General features: G+C 35.2%; 1 protein-coding gene across 1 annotated transcript; it reads left to right on the top strand.

Moving 5' to 3' along the window:
• Positions 1 to 1,802: 1,802 nt before the first annotated feature.
• Positions 1,803 to 10,140, top strand: LOC112052963 (uncharacterized). Its single transcript, XM_024092213.2, has 4 exons — positions 1,803 to 1,992; positions 4,459 to 4,538; positions 9,073 to 9,272; positions 9,923 to 10,140. Exons 1-4 carry the CDS (start codon positions 1,883 to 1,885, stop codon positions 10,052 to 10,054), a joined length of 522 nt encoding a protein of 173 aa, XP_023947981.1. The 5' UTR covers positions 1,803 to 1,882; the 3' UTR covers positions 10,055 to 10,140.
• The last annotated feature ends 9,362 nt before the right edge of the window (positions 10,141 to 19,502 follow it).

The following is a 19,502-nucleotide window of genomic DNA, read 5'->3' as shown; positions in this document are numbered from 1 at the left end:
TGATATTAATTATTATACAGAAACACGGGGTGTAACTCTATGAAATTAACAACTTGTATAGTTTGGAATTTCTTAAAACAGATAACAACTTATTGATTAATTCTCAGAATAATGAAAACCCAATATTTCATAGCCCGGCCTAGGACTTAAGACCAAATTATTCGTAACTTAACAATTTAATCCCTGAACTAACGGTTCAACAGTTTAGTATGTCATGTAACCCATTTTTTTTTTCTCGCTGGGTAATGCTTTTACGCATCCCTCCTGACGGTGACGCGGAAGAGACTCCGCGGTACCCTCGGGAGGGTATGTGAGACTAGTCGGCCAGGACCAGAATACCCACTAAAACCCAGTGCAACCCTCCGCGTCTAAAATGGAGCAGCAACGGATCGAGTGGGACATTCCACATTGCTGCTTCTAACGTAACGTCATGTAACCCAGCCTTAACATATTTTGGAGAAAGTCTGTGTCCTTGGCCTATCTAAAAGACACTCGCCTCACGGAAGGTAACACTAAATTAGATTTTCGTTGTTATTCCATTATAGAGCATACACCCACCAAGCTAGTCGAATGGGTGGAAAATTCACACAATGTATTCGTTATGTTAGCGTGTAACATTATAGACTGCGTGTAGACTGATTCTGTTTTGCATTGTCAATCGAGAGAATACACAAATATTTCTATTCATATACGTATTCTTTATTACAATACAATTAAAGTTCAGAATATGTAATATTAGTCGCAACATAAGTTTGCTAGACTCATAGTTGTCACGCCTCTGCGCTGTAGTATGATCGTACGCATCTCATGTATGAATGGACGTTTAACCTCTGTAGTGCGATTGGTTGATTTTGATACAAGTTTTTATATTCATTTAAATCTGAATATATGAATCTTGGATAAATATGTTCTATATTTATACCTATTGACAATATAAAGACCTATTCATAAATCTATGAATAGGTCTTTAAAAATCTCAAAAACAGGTACAAATCCATACAATCATGGTCATGGAAAACAAAACAAAATCACTAAAGATGTCTAAAGTAGGTAGGAATAGGAACTACGGTCTTCCTTTCAATATGTATTATTATTAAATCGGAAGCGTAAGAAATTATTGATTATTTAATTGCACCTATTTTATAATATTTTTATTGCTTCGTTTATAATATAAGACTTACGATTTCCTTATTGCTCTAAAAATATAAACAATTCATAAAAATAATCAGTTCATTAACTAGATATTTAACATTTCATTTACAATTAAAAGATTTTTTGATTCACCATATTTTAAATACTTTTATTGTTATTCTCTATCTATATTTAGATAGTAAACTCTCATAAATTAGTAATCTAAAAATTAAGAAAAAACTTTTACAGGACAAAGATAATGATTAACATAAAACAGGGAACTAGAACAAAGAATGGTACACAAAAAAATACAAATAATTAAATAATTGAAAGTTAAAACAAAGCAGCCTTCAATAAAATAAAAAGAAAAAGAATGTAATGACATTATTAGGCTTTACTAAATTAATAACAGCAAAAACCAAAAAATAACCTAATAATTATATTGTACACAATTTGTCAATTGATCCAGTTCCTCCGCTAAATAAAAAATCCTTACCTCGCCGGATTTCCATTACTCATTCAAAAACCATTTCTAGCACAGCAATCCAAAAATTGTTCCATAAAATTCTCAGCCAGAACCATTTCTAGCTATCAAGTATCAAGACGTCACAACTGACTCATCTCCAGCCGTTACAAAAGACCACCTATATAAATGCGTTCTATCCCGAACGCATCTTACTTAATCTCAAACCACCGGTCTGGAAGGATCTATTTTTAAAATTTTGAAATTCGAACGACTTGTTTTTCGAAAATGAAAGTGCTTTGTGCGTTCCTGATAGTCGCGGTGGTGGCGTGCGCGGCGGCGCCTGGACCTGTTGATGACAATAGGATCGAGCTGTTCTCTGGGGTTGCCATTGAAAAGTAAGTCTCTCGTATAATAGTATAACTCTTGTCAAAGTTTTAGTCTGCTCTGAACACAACAAAACCTGAGAGGGGCTAAATATACCTGAACTGTTTATTTGTAGCAGTTGCAACCAATTCAGAGCAGACTACAAAAGGGAATGCCAATCTCTGATCCTGACCTACCATAACACCGATAGTGATAAATAAATCACGAAGAGTGATAAAACAAATGTTTTGTTCATCAAAAAATATACTTTTATTAAGCTAATTTATTCAACCAGAACTTCCTTTAGATATCTTAATATCATCTCTTTATAGTTTCATACGGGGGTATACGTGGGTTCCCAGGGCCGAATTTGTATTGGCCGATAGGCATTCCCTCCTTTGGTGCGCAATATAAATACTATACTTTGGACTAAGGGCCTGTCACAGACAGATGTACCTGATACCTAGTTGAAAGAAGAAAGAAGGCTGAAAGTTTATCAGCCTATATTCCTACCATAGGTAGGTATATCTGACTCTCGCAGGCTTTCTTTCTACTGAAGTACCTATAACTTCACGACTCCATCTGCGTAAATCTAAAACTTTATTTATATACTTTAGTTTTCCGGGATAAAAAGTAATTTTATATTATATACTTTAGTTTTCCGGGATAAAAAGTAATTTTATATTATAATCATAATATTTTATACATAAAACCTATTAGTATGTGTTAAGCAACTTGATTTATTCGATAAATATAATTTTCATCGTTCGAATCGAACCCACGGTCGTAGATGTATGTAGGAGTCACTAACCACTGCGCCTCTCGGCACTCATCACTCTATCACTCAATCAATAAGCTCGCTAACATTGGATCGATGTTATCATTCTCCTCCTCCTTATACACCTCCTATACGGGAGGGGGGAGGGGATTTAGAGCTTAGCACCACGCTGCTCCAGTGCAAGTTGGTGGGCCGACTCTGTAACAATCACTAAAAAAAAAACGGCCGCTTGACATACTCTCTTAGGGACAGGGAGGCACCACCGACAACGTTCCAACTAAGAACTATTTGTTTTTTTTTTTAATTTCGAAATAAATAAATAATTGCTAAATAATTAAACAGACCCAGTACTTGAACCCGGGACAACATGATCCGTGGTCACATAGGCTGCACACTGGATTCTTTTCTGATTGTGTAAGAGCCGTAAGCTCCTCAATGATACCACAGCGGCGTAAGCGGAGGTTTTTGGACGAGCGTAGCAGCATCACCTGATGGAATGAAAGCAGAAACAGTAGAGATGGGCGAAAGAACTCGGCTTAGAGGGCCTTCTGGAAAGGATGTCTTGGTCTGACGTATCAGTCCGGACGCCCCCAAGATCGTGAGTTAATAAACCAACGTCCGGATGACGTCATATATCGAACCAATCAGCATTGGCGTGCACTTCTTAGATGCATAAACGCAATGCATACCCTGAGGATTCATTACGTACTCGTGCTTGTATTGAAGGTGGAATTTTCCATTTTGTACAATTTTTACATATAAAGCCTACCTTAGCTAAAAACCGTGTGCACACCACAGCCAACGAGGTACTTTGTTACTAACAATAATGTAATGAATTAGTTTAAAGCCTACGGTACATGTAAAACAAATTGATTTTCATGCTCTAACGCTTCGGAGAAAACTGTAAGACAATGGGACAATCGCATTGGAGTGCTCCAAGGGTGACAGTTGGTGCTTTCTACATACATACCATTGTATTGTAGAATTCCTCTTAGGGCATGTCACGGACTTATGTTAATCCAAACAACGCTTGTTTCATCATCATCATCATTATCATAATGATCGCCGCTGGACGATAGGTCTCTTTTATTGGCATCCAAATAACACGGTTGCAATGCCAGGCCGCCTACATCCAGCGGCTAGCTGCAACCCGCTTGATATCTTCAGTCCATCTAACGAGGGGTTGCCTTTTCAGCACATTAAGATCCCAACGTCAATCGACTCTTTGAACTATATGCTCACTCATTGCCAATTCAGCTTCACTGTTCGCTGAGCTATGTCGGTGACTTTAGTGTTTATGGGGACGTCTCATTTCTGATTCGGTCGCGTAGAGAAACACTAAGCATAGCTCGCTCTATCGCCCGCTGATTGATTTTTAGCCTTTTTATAAGACCCGTAGTTAGCGACCAAGTCTCGGATCCATAGGTACTGACAATACGCACTATTTGAAGACTTCAGATTATCTGAACATTTGTCTTCAAACAGTAGATACGAGTAAATAGATTAAAATATTTCGATAGTTATTATTATATAAATTAAGAAGTGTATTGGTTCCTTAAATGTTCAGTAGTTTATGATATAAAGTTGACAGATAGATAGATCGATGGGTAGATGGATGGATTGATAGAAATAGATCGGTAATTATATAGATAAAAGGATAGCAAAATAGATAGAAGTTGATGCAAGACCGGCACTTAAATAAATATTCACTTTGTTACAGAGATTCATCAGGGGAAGACAAATTAAAGGTTAATTTTGAACCTGGGGAACTGAAGGAGGCTGCGAGAACTTTTGAAGAAGGTAATTATTTATACGAGTATTGTTTCGGCTTTTGCTATTAAGCCTTAATAGCTTCACAGTAAAGGCGTAGGATAGGTCCCCGCCCGCTGGGCTATTGCCAACCGCTCCTAACATAGTCATTCCGACTTAGGCGTCCACTGATCCGCATTGTACGTATCGGACGCATCGCATCAAACGGATTTTTAATTTTACGGTAGATAAAATCCGTTCGATGCGATCCGTAATATGCGGTTTTGGACGCACTTGTATGACTTTCTATACAAAGAATAGTAAAATCCGTTTGATGCGATACGAATCTGTGGACGCCTGCCATAATAAAACGGGTTTATTGGTCATATTTTAAAGAAATGGCAAATAATAAATTTTTTAATTTTTTTAAATTGTTTATTGTTATTGTTAATTTTTTTTTTAAATGAGAGAAAAATGGATGTGTAATTCAAATCAAATAAATTTCTGGCAATAGGACCAATTTTTTTATAATAAAATAAGCGTTGTAATGAAAATGAAGACGAGACGTCTTCTAAAATAAGCGCACAGTCACGCGAGAGACGTTCAAAGAACGAAAGCTGTCCAAGGTTCGATGCCCTGTTACATCAGATTGCATTGTACATGACATTGCTACGCGTCGGTGTGTCAAGGTCCGATCTAACCGTGGAGATTATACACGCAGTGGCGTGCACAAGGCTTGTAACTAGGGACTATACATATAGATCCTTATAGACTAAGAGCCGGTGAACCCCAGGCCTTCGTCATTTTATTTGTTGAAAAAAAGTTGAAATTTTGTCAGCTCATGCTCCTACCATAAGTAAGTACGATAGCCAATTATTGGCTTTGGGCTTTGGGCTTTGGGAGGTAGTAGGTTTTAAAGATCCAGACCTTCAATCGTCTAAGTATAAAGTGTTATTTTTTCATATTTTCCTCGGCATAATATAAAAAATTATATTCCCAGTCGCTAGTCACTTAGCTTCGCGGAAACCCTTCGAAAAACACTATTTAATTTGAAACTTCAAGGGTCTCTAGCGAAGGGTTGCCATGAAGCCAAGTTTCTGGCAAATAGGGATATGTATTTCTTATAATATGTATAAAAACATATTAAATTATACTTTTTTAGACGGTTGAGGGTCTGGATTTATCTTTCTTTTTACTTATGGTAAGAGCATGAGCTGTCAAACTTTCAGCTTTTATAAAATTACGAAGGTCTGGGGTTCACGGGCTCTCCGTCTATTAGTGAATCCTCAGATTATGCAGGGTATTTTTGCATCTATGGGTGTAGGTTCGAATCTGGTTCATGCATTTCGAACTTTTCAGTCATGTGCGTTTTAATAAAATTAATTATTACGAGTCTCAAACAGTGAAGTTAATAAGTAATGATGAAACCAGCATGCCTTAGAATTTTCTTAATTCTCATTACTTTTTCGAACCACCTACTGCATGGTCACCTCGCTCCTTATTGGAGAGAGAATATCAAATACATACAATCATAACATTAATTTTTTATCCCAATTTTACAAAAACTTGAAAGGATAAGTATCAAGATTTTAAATTTTAGCTTTAAGATAAAGGACATGTACCAATTTTGTATGGAGGCTGGGCCTTTATTCCGAGTGTCAACTAAGCAGAACATATTAATTTTATCTTAAAAGAACATAAAATACAGGGACCAAAATAAAAAAATTTTTGGAACACGCATTTTTTAAAATTAATTAAATAAAATGTATTTTTTTCATTAGCTGACAACATTAATCAAGAATTTTTATCATAACAGCATGCTTGTAAGTTGGCAACACTCTGGCAGATTATCAGTGATCTTCGCGTACGCTTAGGGTGTTTTTAAAGCAATTTAAAGAGCTTTTTGTTTAATGCTTCTCTGTCTACGATTAAATGTTTCTTTTTAACTTGTGTCTTATTGACATTTGACAATATTTCATGACATTGACAGCTTACACTGGATATTAATTAAATTCCAGGTGTTTTTGTTGACTGTTACACTTTTACTGTATAGTCTATGTTTAATTTGTAAACAAGATAGCGAAACAAAAAAAAATATCTAATTAATGCGGGATCCAAAAATTCTGAAAATAATTACCTGCTGCTTATAAATTATAAATAATAAAGGCCCATTTTGGGACATGTCTTTTACCCTACAATTAAAAATCTACTAGTTTAAGTTTAACCATTGAAATAGAAGTTAACAAAATCTATTAACCACCTCTTCAGTAGCATTAACTAATGATACCATAATTGAATAACACTAACGGCCAGTTTCTTCATCGCAAGTTTTTTTTTTTTTTTATTCTTTACAAGTTAGCCCTTGACTACAATCTCAGCTGATGGTAAGTGATAATGCAGTCTAAGATGGAAGCGGGCAAACTTGTCCACACAGCTTTCGGTTTCTACACGGCATCGTACCGGAACGCGAAAACGAAAAGGCGGTGCGTCTTTGCCGGTAGTGTGGTAACTAGCCACGGCCGAAGCCTCCCACCAGCCAGACCTGGACAAATTAAGAAAATCTCAATCTGCCCAGCCGGGGATCGAACCCAGGACCTCCGTCTTGTAAATCCACCGCGCATACCACTGCGCCACGGAAGCCGTCAAAAAAAGTATGTCAAAGTAATGTCATAAATCAAAAGTGACGGTCTTATTCACTGAAAAAAAGTCTTCTTTACTACTTACTACTTTTACTGTTACTCTAGCTTTACATGAAGAAACTGGCTGTAAATCCAAGCGATAAATATTGACATCGGATAGCAAAAAAAAACCACTGATTATCACATTACGTGAGATTTGTAAGACAAAATGAAACAATGCAACATATTAGATAATCAATTAGCAAAGTTTCACAAATTGCGTGGTGGAAAAACTAACATAATTATACCGAAATGATATCTTTTTCGATTCGTTTCATACACTTCGATTAATTCAAACACGAATATTGTTTTTTTACTTGGAAATTGGAAATTGTTTACTTCGTTTGAAAGTGTATGACGAATGGAATTGTCATTGTTAACACGATATTGTTTTTGTTTGATTTATACAACGTACAACAGACAAAAGTCTTCGAACAGTGCGTGTTGCCAGTGATGACCTATGGTTCCGAGACTTGGTCGCTAACTATGGGCCTGATAAGAAGGCTCAGAGTCACACAGCGGGCGATGGAACGAGCTATGTTAGGAGTATCTCTGCGTAATCGAATCAGAAATGAGGAGATCCGCAGAAGAACCAAAGTCACAGACATAGCTCAACGAGTTGCGAAGCTGAAGTGGCAATGGGCGGGGCACATAGTTCGAAGAGCCGATGGACGTTGGGGTCCCAAAGTGCTGGAATGGCGACCCCGCACTAGTAAGCGCAGTGTTGGCCGACCCTCCACCAGGTGGACTGACGACATCAAGCGAGTCGCAGGGATTCGCTGGATGCAGGTGGCTCAGTATCGTGATGTTTGGAAGTCCCTACAAAAGGCCTATGTCCTGCAGTGGACGTCCATCGGCTGATATGATGATGATGATGATGATACAACGTACTCAATTTATAAATGCGTATGTTTCTTTGTTTGTAAGATATTTCCGGATTAACCTCTAACGTTACCCGTAGCTTTTTGACGGCCTCCGTGGCGCAGTGGTATGCGCGGATTTACAAGACGGAGGTCCTGGGTTCGATCCCCGGCTGGGCAGATTAAGATTTTCTTAATTTGTCCAGGTCTGGCTGGTGGATGGCTTCGTCTGTGGCGAGTTACCACCCTACCGGCAAAGACGTACCGCCAAGCGATTTAGCGTTCCGGTACGATGCCGTGTAGAAACCGAAAGGGGTGTGGATTTTCATCCTCCTCCTAACAAGTTAGCCCGCTTCCATTTTAGACTGCATCATCACTTACTATCAGGTGAGATTGTAGTGAAGGGCTAACATGTAAAGAATAAAAAAAAGGCTTGACGAAATTATAATCCAGTAGATTTTAGCATTTTAAACTCCAATCTCAGGAAAAATTCCTACTGAGCTGAATTTTTGTATAAACCTTTATTATTTTTTAATTGTTATTTTTTGCTTTTTAGTTTATTTTTGTGATTTTGAAGTCGGTTAATTTTTTGTCTCAGAAAGATTTTATTTTTCTGTTTTTAGTTTGTCCTAGGTATAGTGAAGGAAAGGGCCACAGTATGGGCAATTTCGTTATTTTAATTTTAACACAAAGTTACTGAACCGAATTTCATAAAAATAAATGAGTACAATCTGGAAGTATATATACTCTTTCAAACAAAAAAATAATTTTCAAAATTGGTTAAAAAATTACGTAGTTATGAGGTAAAAAACATTAAAAATTAAAAAAATACTTATCAAAGTTTGCCCCCACGCATTTGCTAGGGTACCCATCACGCAGTTATCATTCCCGCGTTGAATTGCGATTGAAATACATTGCGCGAGAAAGCTGCCTGCCCGAGGGTTGTCTATTGTCTCCTCGGCGTTTCCTAATCTCTTAGTATCTCAACGCCAAACGTTACAAATACATAATTTCTTATTTATTATCTTGGAAAATCTATCTTTGCAGCACGAGGGAAAATCAAGAAGTACGCGCCCCTCCTGGCCGGTATCGGGGTGAAGGTGGTAGCTGTGGTGGGGTTACTGTTCGGGGCGCTCACCCTCATGGTCACCAAAGCACTGGTGGTCGCTAAGCTGGCGTTCCTCGCTGCCACCGCGTTAGGAGTACACAAGTACCTTAGCGGAGAAGGATTTGGTAGCATCAGCAAGGTAGGTATAGCATAATCAGCAAGGTATAAGTTTGTTTTGGTTTTTGACGACATCTCTGACGGAATATATAATAATTTATTTATTTTGCTATTATCCGCGAAAAGCCGACAAACCCATGCGACAACGTCACCCAGGTCCGACAAAATACTCTCTACGTACGTTTCACCCTAAACCGAAGCATCCTTAGGAGATGTTGACTCTACAACGTGCAATTGCAAAGTCTGACAGAATTTCTTGTGCTGTGGTTTTCAACAGTTAGGTCCTGGGTTCGATTTCCTGTTCGGTCAGTTTAGGTTTTATATTTTTTGGACGATATGTAAGATTACAGGAAGACGCCGCGCGGTTTCACCCGCGTGGTTTCCGTCCCCGTATGAATACGGGGATAGCCTATATATATAACCTATAGCCTTCCTCGATAAATGAGCTATCTAACACTGAAAGAATTTTTCAAATCGGCCCAGTAATTCCTGAGAATAGCGTCTCAGGAAAACTGAAACAACTGAAAAGTTGGAGTGCATGCCTCGGACTGGATTCGAACCCACACCCTCCGGAATTGGAGGCAGAGATCATATCCACTGGGCTATCACTACTCTAAAAATAGGAGGTTATAACAAATCAGACTAATTTTCAATTTGTCTATTTACCACCAGGCCTCCGGATTCCAAGCCCAGCCCCAGCAGTGGACGTCGCCCACCGCGCAAGCAGCCTCCTACCCCTACGCGCGATCAGTGAATGCGCAAGACGCCAACGATCTCGCCTACAAAGCACAAATACCTTCCTAAAACATAATACTTTAGGTTTACTTAGGTATAATAAATATATACGGCAAAATGAACCGACTTCAAAATTCAAATATTTTGACGCGAATAGCTACAAAAAACATTAGTAGCAAAAGATATTGACATAAGTTAAATCATTTTTTTAATTTTATTTCTCATCTCTGTTGAGCACGACTCTCCTTTAAGCATTAGAGGGATAAGGCTAATTTAGTCCACCACTACCCAATGCTGATTGGCAGACTTCACACGCGTAGAAAATTAAGAAAATTCTCAAATAAGCAGGTACCCTCACCGAATAACATTATGATTTAAATTAAATTATAATCTCGTAAACCAATTTTAATATTTTAATTATTTTGTTTACTGTAACATAAAAAGCAAGCCAGCGGAACAATTTAAAAATAATCATTTTTTTATTTGATCTAGCTACTTCTTATTACTCTTAATAGATGGCGCTTTGTAATAGGATGTTTACAGGGTCAATCAAGTAAAACTCAAAAATTACAATTAATAATGTTATGACTACAATTTTCACCACAGTTTTCAATTTTGAAGTCGGTTTAATTTTTAAATTTTGCAGGTTTGTGCTGAATAAATTGAGTAATATTTTTATTGTGTAGGTAGTAGGCCATAATAAATAATTGTACGATATCGACTAATAACGACCATTATTGCTGCTGATCTGTCATTATAAGCATAGTGAGAAGAAAATTTAAGAAAATAAGAGAAAAAATGTTCGACGTGAAAATGGCACAAAATTTTTCCAATGATCTTGATTTAATTAGATATTTTTAATATATTCCTAGTTTAATATATCAAAAATATCTATCAGGTTAAGTAGATTTTATGTTAATTATTATAATATTATTTATAAAATAATATTAGGTGCATTTTAAGCTTTAAGTATTTAAATTAAGAAAAAATGCTGAATTTGTGGTGCAAATAATAATGTAACATAAAAACCGTTTTTAATTGGTTTTCAGATTTTTAATACTTAGGTTTTTTATTTTTATGATCACACTTTTGATGTTGTATATAAAATTATTTTTATTTACATAAAAACTTTAGCACATTAAACTAATCATTTAGAGTTGATTTTTTGATGAACTTCAGGAAAATTAACATTGAAACAAGAAATCTTGAAAAATTAACATTTTGGAGATAACAGGGTATAATTAAGGAAAATTAATAAAATATAATTCTAAAATATCGTTGTAACTGATAATATTCCTAAAATATATAATTTAAAAATTGACTGATTATATTCTTTAAAATACTTACAATATAAGTTACTTTTAAGTAGATACTATATGAAATATCTTGCATTTAAAAGTTAAAATTACTGAAAAAAATATATTTAAATCGATATTTTTAGCACTAGGTATTTTTTATTCTTAAGATTTTTATACTATTTTTTATTCAATCAATGTACATGCATATTTTACTTATTTTTTTTTTTCTAACACCACTTACGGGTTTATTCGTGTCATTTATAAACCGAACTTAAAGTTATTTATTGAAATTATAACAAAGACTGTATTTCTAGTATTACGTTGAGTAAAGAAATAAAAGTGAAATACGTGTTTCTTTTTTTTATTTTCATCGTCATCAGTATCAACAATATATATTTATAAAATTGAAACGTCTGTCTGAGATTACAAAACAACTGTGTTTTCTCATGCTTGCAAAGCTTCACAAGTTATAGCCATTTAGTTATTTATATACACAATAACAAAACAAAGTGGTATAGTCTCTAGCACAATAATTTTTCTTGATAGGAAGAAAATTCGTATATTTCTTATCCAGAGTCAAACCTAATACCCCAAAATTCGTATATGCACATATTAATCACTGGACATACAAGGCAGTCACAAACAAATACCTACATTGAATCAAACCAAACCTCAAGACAACTACTAACGCCATCTCTTGGCAACTTTTCATAAACTCGTCTTGGGCTATATGAATTTTCTTAAAATACTTATGTTTTGATTTCAGTACACCATAGTAGTGATTAAATAAAACTAAATACTTAATTTTAACTAAAACATTTATAATTCAAATAGTAAACTAAGACTAAGACTAATTACTTAAATATGTTGTAAAAAAAAAAATATTTTTCTTGGGTAGGTACATGATTATATACTACAATGTTATTTTAATAAACTGGTCTGACAAGTATTTACTTACCCAAAATTTTCTTAATATAAATTGAAAAATTTTAGCTTTTTTTAATTACATCTGTATACACAAAGCAAAATAAATAGAACTAAACATATTTTAGTTTATTATGAAATGCAATTCATTTTTATAAGTACGCAAGCAGACTCCTTCAACTTCGTCTTCGCGGAAGTCTTAGATGTGAAATTCCTTAAAATTCTATACAATTCACCCTAAAACTCAAAAATAAGCTCCTCAGCTTAAATTCCACGGAAGTTTCAGAGCGATTAGTACAAGTAATAGAAGCGTTCTAATAATAAAATATATTTAAGGAATATATATTTTATTAATAATTATTTTGTAATATAATTTCTAAAATTAGTGACTTAAGAACGTAAGATATTCCTGCACTTATAATATTTACGAAAAAAAGAAATGAAACTAATAAAGTGTTGCTTGAAAAAAAATCAAAATATTATATTTTCAAACTCAAAATTTTCAATATGCAATACTTATTGTTTCTATTTTAATTAACTATCCATAATTATTATCATTAAATTAGGAACTTTCTACTAAATTAAATTATTTAGTTAACTTGTAAAATAACATAAAAGGTTTTTTCAAGTATTTACACTGATTTCATCATAAAACATGAAGTGAAAATTATCATAAAATATTATAATTTATTATATTCTATCTCTAATTAGTTCAAATAATTCAAATATATTTATAAAAGTATTTTATTCATGGATAAAAATTTTTAAAATCCAATGCATACATTTGCAATAAAATAATATACATTTGTAAGATTATTAGTAATTAAAATTACGATATTTTTTTCATAATTGATAAATTTTCATCCTGAAAAACATGACATGCCTGTTCTATAACATTTTAGAAACTAAGCACCGTTGACGTACTAGACCCACTTTTATACTGGTTTTCAATGTATATTTCTAGTAAAAAAGAATGGCATACCATTTCCACTCACACACTCGCATTTTGTGTGAGTACGATCGTGTATGTATACGCCTTTCACTTTCCCACACTAGTGTAAAAAGCATTAGCGCAGAAATGCAATGGAGCCGTCTTTCTGTAAAATTTTTTTTATTAAAATTTTAATTTCTGTATAAAAATGAATGTTTCGTTTGTATTTTAATCGTTTGCTTGCAAGACTTTATAGGGTATTAAATATTTTTTTTTATTTATAGAGAAGAATTATCAAGAACCTTATAGGATAAGAATGTAGCAAAAATAATGAAAAAAAGTTAATTACACAAAAGGAAAGCTAGATAATACACAATAAGTTTTCATTACTTTTAATTTTTGTATGTATCCTCATTATGTTAGTTTATACAGACAGCCACACAGACAAACAGCGCCAGATCTCCCTTCTTATAGGAGATGGGATATATTTAATTGTATGTACTATATTAATGTTTAACAAGTTGTTATTACTTTAATTGTCTGTTTAATATTTTACCGTAATATAAATACATTAAAGTATTGTCTCTTAATAGTTGGTTTTTTTAAATATTTTACATTTGAATTGCCTTCGTAATCGTCGTTGAAAAAATGTTAGTAAACGAATACAATTTTACAGCAAATCATATTGTTATGTTAACAAAATTCGACTCCATAGTTTTCTTTAGCCGCATTCCAAAGGCGCCGACTTTCCCTACTACTACATTTACACTGCCTATGTGTGCGTGATACTTTCACTCCCTAACACTTTGAAGTTTTATTTTACCACTTACTATGTATTTTTGTTACTTTTTTTGTACAGCATACTATTAACATGAAATTCAGTATTCGCAAATAAAATTGTTTTTATTGTTAATAATTGCTGAACGAATAATATAAAATTATGCTTAATAATTTTGTGTGCTTTGGTCCAGTTTTAAGAGAGTTTCTAGTAAATAATCACTTTGTAGGATTTAATTGATAAAATTCTTTATTTCCCATATTCGGCTCACTGCTGAGCTCAAGTTTCTTCTCAGAATGAGAGGGGTTAGGCCAATAGTCCACCACGCTGACCCGGATTGGCAGACTTCACACTCGCAGAGAATTAAGAAAATTCTCTGTTATGCAGGTTTCCTCACGATGTTTTCCTTCACCGTTTGAGACACGTGATATTTAATTTCTTAAAATACACACAACTGAAAAGTTGGAGGTGCATGCCCCGGACCGGATTCGAACCCACACCCGCCAAAATCGGAGGCTGAGGTCATATCCACTAGGCTATCACGACTATGTGCATCAAGTTATATTATTTTGCTATTCAGTTTTGTGAATTTTAAGAAATTAAATATCACGTATCGTCAAATTCTTGTACTCTGAAGTTAACTTTTTCATTTACTAACATATCCTGTCTGACCAAGCATGAAGTACTGCAATCATCACAAGGATGGTTCTGCTAAATATCAGTTCAATGATAAATTAGATACATCATCATCATCATCATGCGGTCATAGGCATATTGTAGGGACTTCCAAACAACGCTCCTGAACCGCCTGCATCCAGTGGCTCCCTATTTGTAATAATTTTAAAATTATACATTAGAGAAATAAAGAATAATTTGGGTTGATTTGATTTAGACTCAACTGGTCACCGCGTAAGAAGGAGAATTGCAAAATTCGCAGAACAACCCAAATTGTATGTTTTTTTTTTATTCTTTACAAGTTAGCCCTTGATTACAATCTCACCTGATGGTAAGTGATGATGCAATCTAAGATGGAAGCGGAGTAACTTGTTAGGAGGAAGATGAAAATCCACACTCTTTTCGGTTTCTACACGACATCCTACCGGAACGCTAAATCGCCTGGCGGAACATCTTTGTCGGTAGGGTGGTAACAAGCCACGGCCGAAGCCTCCCACCAGCCAGACCTTGACCAATTAAGAAAACCTCAATCGGGGATCGAACCCAGGACCTCCTCGTGTTGTAAATCCCCCGCGCATACCACTGTACCACAGAGGCCGTCAATGTTTGAAGAAATTACACTGCATATACTTTAGAGAGTGTGCTCAGGAACTTCACAATCTTTTTCTACCCTCTCCTCTGTAACTAAGAACAGCATGAGCATGTGAACTGCAGAATCCCTACATTGTAGACATCCAGGTGACATGAAACGTTTCACTTCTACGTTTCTAATTCAAACGTGGAATGCCCTTCCGGCGTCTGTGTTTCCTGCCACCTATAATTTAAATACCTTCAAGGCAGAAGTGAAAAGGCATTTCCTAGGCAAGCGCGCCCTAAGGAAGACCTCATTTGGTTTCCATTAAGCGTGATTGCAATCAATCGTAAGGCTGTTTAACATTTAAAAAACTTATGAATATTGATAGGCAAGGTTCAGTCATTGAACAAAAAACTTATTTATCTTACTCTGTGTACTCATATGGAAATCGTACATAAGTAGAGTCTAATCCAAGTTCGATATAAACACAAAAAAATGAAACTTCTTTACCACCTGTTTCATCTCGTATGCGTCGGTAAACAACTTTTCTTAACTCAAACATATTAACCGATAAATATCGTCTTTATTATTAGAAAGATATGGGTGAAAATCCTGTGGGCTGTACATGGTCTTTACGTTGTTTAATACGTAGATGTGTTGCTATGTTTGATCATTGAGAAAGCGAAGAGAAAGGGGCCCAAATTCCAAGGCGGTGAAAGATTTTTTTTCCGTCTCTACCGACGCAGGTGTTTACGATTTGATTGAGCAAACAGTGTGAACATAATTTTCTAATATCGTCTTATTTTCGTTGTCACTAACTACTTGAAAACTTTCTAATTTAAATGTGATGTATGTCTACTTACTCTATGTACAAGAAACATTATATCCCAGTGGATATGACCTCAGTCTTCGATTGGGAAGGCGTTTTCAATCTGAGGCATGCACCTCCAACTTTTTAGTTATGTGCATTTTTAGAAATTAAATATCACGTATCTCAAACGGTGAAGGCAAAACACCGTGAGTACATACCAGAATATTTTTTTTATTTTGTTGATGATGATATCAACATTAACAACCCAAATTCAGCTTACTGTTGAGCACGAGTCTCCTCTCAGAAGTAGAGGCACAACGCTGGCAATGCGGATTGGCAGACTTCACACAAGTGGAGAATTAAGAAAAATTGCAGGTTGCATGCCCGACAGAAGTGAAACCCATCTTTATAGATTAAGATTACATAACATGGGTTACATATTATGTAATGTGATGATGATGATAATTTCCCTGAAAATGTCTTCAAGAAGACATGATGATGATGATGGTGAAATTGTCTTCCATCGAAACAACCCATATCTTTAGATTAAGATTTCATGTTTTGCCTAGTTTGCCTGAAGTTGTCTATGGTCAAAAGACTGAATATAGGTTAAGATTATGCTTAGGATGGTGATGATGATAGTTATTTGCCTGAAAATAGCTTCAAGAAGGCAATGACGCTAGTGATTCGCCTGAAATCGTCTTCCAACGATTTAGTTTCGTCGTCTACCTACCCACAAACAGAAAGCCAATCCCCAAACAAGTGAAACCCGATTACATAACCCGTCGTGAACGTACAAGTAGGTATTTCGTCAACGGTTTCGCAACCAGCCGAGCCGGATGTCCGAGTGAAAGCGTTCGAAACTCGAATGCGGTGAAAGTGCGCGCGTCGTGAGACGTGGCCTTGTGGCCGAGACGATTCTGTAATCGTGTGTTCGGACGCCGCGAGTTCGGGGACATAGACTGCCTTCAGGCTCGATCAGGCGATGCTTCCACGGTGATACCGCTGAGCTAAGGCACTTACACGATCAAAAAAAAAATATAAAAACTATAGAGACGCATTTTTCCTAAACGATTCTGTAATGCGTTCGGACGATGTGAGTTCGGATTCATACAGAACCCTGGACGCATTTTCCATCGCTTTAGCGCTAGCGCTATTTTATATAAATACGAAGAGAAGAGCTGCTGACCAATTTACTAATTTGATCTTCATCAAAAACGTATTATCATCATCATCATCATGATTATCAACCCATATTCGGCTCACTGAGCTCGAGTCTCCTCTCAGAATGAGAGGGGTTAGGCCAATAGTCCACCACGCGGATTGGCAGACTTCACACACGCAGATAATTAAGAAAATTCTCTGGAATGCAGGTTTTATATCCTGCGGTCATATCCACTGGGCTATCACGGCGCATAAACGTATTTTATATAAAGTCAAAATTTCTGAACTTCTTTGATTTGATGTTTATTATAAACATCAAATCAACTGAGAAATGTCATAATATACCTACTATATGATATCCACGAAGGGTTGTCACTAGGCACCGGATGACGTTTGTTACATGGAATCTCAAATTCGTTTCTGTCAACTAACATAAGTCAAACTTAGTGAATCAGTTGCTTACTTTTGTTAATATATATCAGTATAAAGACCTGGTGCTTTTGATTTCATTATATAAATGTCCCCGATTTGAATGTCTCTCTAAGCCTTAGCCAAAAATCTTACCAAATAGCTTTAAAGCTATATATATTTATATGATTATTTATTATGTTCTTATTATTAATTATTAATTAGTAACACTTCTTCTTGTTGTTTCCGCCCGCGTCACCACATGGCTCCACGGAAGACCAGCGCTGCGCTGGTGCATCCATCACATGCTGAGTGGTGACCATTTTGGTACCACACACATAATTTTTTTTCTTTTTTTTGGGTATAATTTAGTTTTATTAGTTTAATATCTCTAATTTATTAGTTCACTATATTTTTAAAATTACTTAAATACTAATTAAGTATTTGTTGTCTTTTGTGTATTGTGTGTGTGTGTGTCCAAATAAAACAATTTTCTTTCTTTCTTTCTTTCTTAAAAATGTTGTACTTACTACATAACAGTTAAAGCATCGCAGTAACGTTGCATCATAGGACGGTGAAAGTCAATCCTTGAACAAAGGCCAAACTCTCTTACATGATGTACTCACACTTTACACATTCCATTTAAGTTAAAGGCTTTCGATTTGGAAAAAATTTTTTTTTTTTTTCAGTGCAGTCCTACCTCCGAACCCGTAGTCTAGTAGTTACGTATGGTACCTAAGGAATTTAGACCACGGTGGGTTTAAAAAATACTCCAATCGCTAAACACTTAGCAGGAAGCTATGCTTAAACAACAGCAAATAGATGCGACAGTGGGAGTGAAATAGCAAGTTGAAGCTTAAGATAGGGAAAAGTGGGAAAACATTGGAGGAGGATTTTATCCTTAGGGGTCAATATAAAAAGTTCATTAAAAAAATATAAATATATATAAATCAAATAGTTCTCCGCGGCTAGTTGCCTCGACTGGTGACAGAAGGACTAGCTCATTTTTTGCGCAAAGGATCAGCCTGGCTGTCCAGCGCGAAAATGTAGCCAGTATTCTTGCCACAGTTCCACGTGGGCATGATTTGTATAGTTATTAGGATAAGTTAACTTAAATTCCTTATTGTATTTTTTCTCAATGAAAAAAAAACAAATTATTTTTAGAAAAGTAAAATTTTATGTTAGTTTTTAGATTTATATACAATTAAACAATGCTTTATTATTATTATTTTTACGTGAAGCTAAGTGGCAAACCTTGGAAATCAAATATTATCCCAAAATATAATCTGCTTTTTATTTGGACGATTGAGGAATCTTTAATCTACCAATGGAGTTTGATACTACGGTCCAGACTTCATAATAGCTAACTTCAATCATCTCTAGTATTTATATTTATCAATATATCATATTTATACATATTTATATTTATACAAATATTCATATATCAATCCAAATTTTTAAATTTTTCAAAAATTCATTTATTTCAAGTAGGCTCACTTTACAATCACTTTTGAAACTTCAAGTTTGACTGTTCTTAAAGTCACTTGAAATATTAATATAGATTCTTCGTTTAAACATATTGCCTAAATAAATAAAAAAATATATCTATACTAATATTATAAAGCTGAATTGAACGCGCTAATCTCAGGAAATACTGGTTCGATTTGAACAATTCTTTCTCTAGTGTTAGATAGCCTATTTATCAAGGAAGGCTATAGGCTATATTTTATCTCCGTATTCTTACGGGAACGGGAACCACGCGGGTGAAACCGCGGCGGTGTCTACTAGTTTTGTATAATCATCGAGATAGCAGCGTTACATTGCGACGTTTTGTGTAAAAGTTACAAATAAATACATATAGAAAGTCATCGGCACATTATGGTGGTAGGTAGTGTGCCGTGTAAGCATTCGAGTCGATTCTCACTTCCGCGAGAGCTGGCTCCGGGTTCAAGAA

Source organism: Bicyclus anynana, chromosome 24 (genome assembly GCF_947172395.1).
Source record: "Bicyclus anynana chromosome 24, ilBicAnyn1.1, whole genome shotgun sequence".
Classification (NCBI taxonomy): Eukaryota; Metazoa; Arthropoda; class Insecta; order Lepidoptera; family Nymphalidae; genus Bicyclus; species Bicyclus anynana.
The sequence above is the reverse complement of the archived record's forward strand: the minus strand, read 5'-3'. Positions and strand labels throughout refer to the sequence as shown.

Bases quoted from the DNA above. Each gene is read 5' to 3' on its own strand.
- LOC112052963 (XM_024092213.2), top strand. From the start codon at position 1,883: ATGAAAGTGCTTTGTGCGTTCCTGATAGTCGCGGTGGTGGCGTGCGCG. The intron at 1,993-4,458 runs GTAAGTCTCTCG...ACTTTGTTACAG, and splicing joins TCTGGGGTTGCCATTGAAAA to AGATTCATCAGGGGAAGACA. The intron at 4,539-9,072 runs GTAATTATTTAT...CTATCTTTGCAG, and splicing joins TGCGAGAACTTTTGAAGAAG to CACGAGGGAAAATCAAGAAG.